General features: G+C 32.3%; 1 protein-coding gene across 1 annotated transcript; it reads left to right on the forward strand.

Moving 5' to 3' along the window:
- Positions 1-2,127: 2,127 nt before the first annotated feature.
- LOC134252995 (uncharacterized) lies at positions 2,128-3,159 on the forward strand. Its single transcript, XM_062735519.1, has one exon. The coding sequence runs from the start codon at positions 2,128-2,130 to the stop codon at positions 3,157-3,159; it is 1,032 nt and encodes a 343-aa protein (XP_062591503.1).
- Positions 3,160-6,000: the final 2,841 nt, after the last annotated feature.

The raw sequence follows: 6,000 nt of genomic DNA on the forward strand, positions 1-6,000 counted from the left end.
ATATCATAGTTAATTTGGATAAAAATACAAAATCAAGTTCAATATATATGTTACGTCTACTTGGGTAGTTGAAGACGTTGATTATAATTTATAAAAAAAAATATTTTACACGATGATCAACTTTTTCTTTCGTCAACTTTCCTTATTTATTCAGTAAAATCATTTGCCTAAGAATCCAATCTTCCCTATTTTTTTTCCCAGTTTCTAAATACGCATTATCTACCTTTATTAGACAATTAATGTCTTTATCTGTCATTGTATGCATATTTGATGAAACAAGACTTGTTAAAGAAATTTACGCAAATGGTCTTCAAAAGAAACAAAGATAATGTAGTTCAAGAATTTAAAAATAATGTCAAATGTTTATGTGTGTACGCTTGTATTCTTATGGTAGATTTTTTATGAAATAAAATGTCTTCTTAGACTCAAATCTTTTAAGTAACAACTTATACATATGTTTTCAGACGTTTATTGATTTTATAAATAGCAGAAGATTCTAATTAAGCTACTTCGTTTTTATGTAGAGAACTCAATGATATAGAAAGTAGATCTTGATATAAACTCGGAAACCAGTGTGGTATGAAAACATTGAAACCTATTTATTAAACAAATTTTAATCAATAAAACTTATTTTATTTTCTGATTGTAAGATTAAGTTAGAGAAGTATATGCTATTTTTCGTTTGTTATTTGAACAAGTATGAGGGTGTTTATTTCGAATATACTATTGAAATACGATTATTATACAACCTCAGACACGATAATTCCTTATTTGAAAATGCAATTTAACTTTTAAATTAGTTTTCTGATTTGAAAATTTCAAAAAAAGTATTTCTATTTAAACGTATGTGAAAGATTTAAATGACACGGCGTTTTGATATTAAACGTTGTTCCTCGAATTTATCGATTTACAGGTAATGAGATTTTCGTTATTATTAGACATCGATATTAACATGCCAATACAATAGTGATTTGTCATTGATTTCCATAAATAGCGTACAGGTAATGGGAAGCACAATACAAACCGAAAGTTAAATCAAGGTAAGGTATTTTTCTTTCTTAAAAAAGTTACTTTGTTGGGTCATTTAGGAAACAAAATATGGAATGTTGGTGCTTTATAACATATGTGAGAAGATTCAAATCTACCAATTTACAGACACAATATCAAAAAAAAATTTTGCAAACTAAATGCATGTATCCTTTAGAGATATTTCTTACCATTTACCCTACTTACAAATGAAAAATAAGGTGAAATTTTTCAGTTAACTGAGGCTTTGATCTAGTATTGATAGATTATTAAGGTTGTAAATTTATATATATCACCCTTTCATACTAATTCCTTGAGTATTGTATGTAAATCTTACCTACATATCATCTAAATGTGTTCATGCCATAAACCTTTCTTTTGAAATAAGCGCACAAGTACCTAAAGTTGTCCTGATCATAAGAACCCATTTGCTTAATATTTTACTTTTGAACAAGTGAAATGTTTAGGCAAACTATTTATAATAATCTTACTCAAATTTTATTAAAATATGTGGTAACTTAATTAAGAAATGAAGCTTATTTCAACTTATGTTATCCGATATAACATAAGTTGGGACAATTTACGCTTTATAAACCGCGAAGCGGTTTTTAAGAAACCCTAAACTGCCCCAAGTTTTGTTATATCGGATAACATAAGTTGAAATAAGCTTCATTCCTCATAATTAAATTTCAGTGTAGACAGTGAGACAATATTTCCTCCGGAAAAAGGCTTCAAATTGGGCATTATTTTAAAAATAACGTCAAGCGCAGTAATACGGTTTTGACGTAACTCATTGTGACGTAGGCAAGTTATGTTATCCAAAATATTATATGTTCCTCAGAATGATTCAGCCAATGAAATTGCTTGATACAAGAGAAATTAAATTATTTATCAAGGTAATGTCATGAAACTCTTTTCAAATAAATGATATTTAATTTATAAAGACCTTTAGGACAGTGCAAAAATACTCCAAGGCGCCACTTCAAAATTAGTCAGAGAATATCTACCATTTCTATTTTTTCCGAAAAGGGGGATAAAATACTTATGCAGTCATTTTTTTTCAGATATGTGCTTTTTTGATTCCTTCATAATTTTATGGGAATGAATCACATTTCTCGCCTGTCAGAGTCTGTATATGTAGGACTGTGTCGTGAAGTAGGGAGTCCTACAGAAGTGAGGATCAGGAGAGAAGTGATGGACACCACGGAGGGGCTGAATAGACCTGTGTATATCATGAGGGGATTTGATAGAATGATAAGTGGGAGTAGACGTGAGGGATTCAGAATGATTACTTCTGATATTGATTGGATGTTATGGTATCCAGACGCCAAAGTGATATGTGATCTCTCTCAGATCTGTCTCAGGAGGGAAGTGACGGACACCACAGAGGTGGTGAGACAACCTGTGGACACCATGAATGGACTTAATGTAATGAGAAGTGGAAGTAGGCGTGAGGGATTCAGACTGAGTACTTCTGATGTAGATGACATGTTTTGGCCTTCACACCATAAGGTGATATCTGATCTCTCAAAAATCAATCTATGCCGTATCCCGCAACACACTATGATTCTGATGGAGTATGATGATCTTCCACCGGGTTTTACAAGACTTATCCTGATGAGTCAATCAAATAATCCAGAAATCATTTCCTCCTGTGTAGTAATGAATAATATTACATACATTTCAAGTACATTGTTCAGGGATAACCACTTGCTATTCTTAAAGACTTCCACTTTCCCCATCACTACAGCTGTCCCTCATGGACCCTGTTCTACGTATTCCTTATTTCAAGGAAAAGAGGCGGACTTTGCGTTCTGTTTCCAGTCACATCGCTGGCCTACGTCCGCAATACCATGGATTCAGAGATGTAGTGAACAGAGATGGCCAGACCAGAATACTGTTTCAGATATATTAAGGGGAGGATTTCATATTGTTCCTATCGGAAGCAAACCTGAAAATGAATTAGAATGGAGAATATCATTCTCTCGAGCAGAACAAAAAATCGTTTATACAATGAATCACTGTCAGTTCTTATGCTATGGTCTCTTCAAAATTTTTCTTAAAGAAGTAATTAATTGTCAGCCAAATTCCTCCATTCTCTGTTCATACTTCATAAAAACTATTTTGTTTTAGAGCATTCAGACTAATACGTCCTTGTCTTGGACACCTGATAACTTATTGTCTTGTTTCTGGGAGAGCTTTAAATTATTGATATACATGGTACGTACTGGAGAATGTCCAAACTTTTTTATTCCACAAAACAACATGTTTAGAGTGAAAGTCACGGGTTCTGCACAAATCTCATTGTTCAGTCAGTTGTATGATTTGTATAGTAAGGGGATACCATGTCTACTATTAAGTAAAACAATCCGACCTTACCTCAGTATTGCTATGTTAAACAGATCACTGAGTGTCTGTACAGACGAGAGTAGTTTTATATCAAGCACTTATTTAGATATATCATTATTTACTGAACTTTTAATGTTTCAGCAAACTATTCAGAGTGTTGAGGGATTTGCAATTTACATCAAATAAATAGAGAGAATGATAAGGGGAATGTTGACATCGTATCAGGCACTCATCTTACAATATATGACATCAAATGTGCTAAGGGATACTGCCATGTTCTTACAGAGTTGTATGTATATAAATGAGAATGGGAATAAGCTTTGCTTTAAAGCAAAAGTTGCTGCATTACTAAAACAGTCCTGTAAGTTTGGTTGTTTATCTGACATTCTGTATCTTGCTATGTACTTCTACAGAACGCGTAGAAATGAACAATCAATCAGTTGCTTACGTAAAGCACAGAAGAGATTGTCATTGCCGTACATCATGTATAGGGGTCATGTTAACGTAGATATGTACAGACATTACACGGAAAGGAATACCCTGGGTACTAAGATTCGGAAAGCTGTGGTGAGAGATGTTGTGCTTAATAGTGTTTACAATTACATTGATGAACTTGTGTTAGAACAGCAGATCTGTAAGAAGCATTTTCGGCCTGCTGTAGTTGTCCCACCTCTTGTGATGTTACACATGTTGTTTATATTGAATCACCATAGACTGAGTGACACAGTGACGTCACAACAATATCTGCAGGATCTACAGACTCTGCTGCTCTTTGATGATAACAATCATGTTCCTGCTCCCTCTAGAGATATTTCGTGGCAGATACTTGGAATCTGTCAACAAATCTGTGGAGACTATTCGGGATCTCTCCAGTCTTATTTATGTTCCCTACAACAAGAACAATATCACAAGATCCAGGAAGCAACAGTATTAAGAATTAGCAGTCTCCAAAATGGAGCGATGTGACTTTTTTGGAATTAGTGAATTTAACAATTCATCTTAAATTTATTGTATGAAAAATATATTTCTGGTTTATATACCCTCTTTTCCTTGGAGATGAATTTAACAATACAAGGCCATGTTATGCATATATCCTTTCAGCTAGTTGGCAAAATTATTGATTTTATTTGTTTTTATATGAAAAATGAAATGAAATCGTTACACTACTACTATTAACAATAAAACTTCAAACAGAGATGTTTTCTCCAATTTAATCAATATTGTTTAATTTTAGATCATAAATTAGTTTCTTATTAGGGTAAAACGAGAACCAGTTTATCCATGGACGTAAAAGGTACCCAGCCTGCTCCAAAGTAAATATATAAATGGTAATCTTCATCTTTAAACTTTACTAAGTAATACTAAGGAACTGATTAAGCCTACAATCTATGTTATAGTATAATGTTATAGTATAATAATTGCTCCTGTTTTATTCAACCTAGGTTATGAGATTCCTAGATTATGATCAACACTATGAAATAAGAAAAAAAGTTTGAATTTTAACAGTTTATTATGGTGATATTCTAAATAGTTTGTAATTGACAACAAATAAAAAATAAGTTTCCAAAATAATCTCAAAATGTAAATTAAAATATGAGGTAGAAGAAAATTAAGTGAATAAATAATAAAAAGTAAATACTATATACAGGGTTATTTTCGCCCCGTTTTATTTTGGCCCTTTTGAACTTATGAATAGTTTTACCCCGTTTTAAATTCGCCAAATCAAGGAGAAGGCGAATGGGGCGAAAATAAAACGGGGGCGAAAATTTGGTAACAAAATATAATGGAGGAAAATGACAGTGATGCCCTAAGAAAAATCTATCAAAATAGGGGAGAGTGGGCTTCCATACACCTTAAGAGATTTAGCACAAGACCCTAATCCCTATGCTAGTAGACTAAAAAATTTCTTATCTCATATCTATAATTACACAAGGGATAATGCAATTTATTTATTAAAAAATAACACTATAAAAACCTAGGGATATCTTATTCATCCTTGAACCAAAGTGACTCTAGAGCTAAGGACCTAGTTACATATTACAGAATTTAGATGACGTCCTAAACAGAAAAAAATAAGACTGCACGAGCAGTCCGGGATTAAACCCTGGGAGCTAAGAAAAGTAAGCTTGAACCTGTGGGTCCTGTAGCCTAGAGGGGCTTGAAAATGCCGCTGTCACGGTATTTATTTAAACTTTGACCAATGATCATCATTCTAAGTAACTAGCTCTAGAATAGTAATAAGAATATCTAAAAAGACTTCTGATATGTTGACTGTACAAATTTCAACGAATTAAACGTCAGGAAACAAAGCCAAAACCGTCACAAGAGCATAGGATTTTATATCTTGTTTAGTTGGAATAAAATGTACACAGTTTATTGATTCAGACTAAGAACATTTCCAAGTAAAAGAAAAAATGATGAATTAAAAAAATAACTGTCCACAGAAAGTTACCCTCTTTCTTTTTTTAAATTAAGAAGTACATTTTTTTTTTAACTCTTTATGAAATCTTATGTTTAAATTTCATTCTGATCTTACTAAAATAAAACTTTTTTGCAGTATATTTTATAGTATTTGAGTTTCAAACTACATTTCCTCCTATCCTATACATGTATCATAACAAAAAT

This window comes from Saccostrea cucullata, unplaced genomic scaffold, assembly GCF_032062105.1.
Source record: "Saccostrea cucullata isolate Sc308-1 unplaced genomic scaffold, CSIRO_AGI_Scuc_v1 ctg2570, whole genome shotgun sequence".
Taxonomy (NCBI): Eukaryota; Metazoa; Mollusca; class Bivalvia; order Ostreida; family Ostreidae; genus Saccostrea; species Saccostrea cuccullata.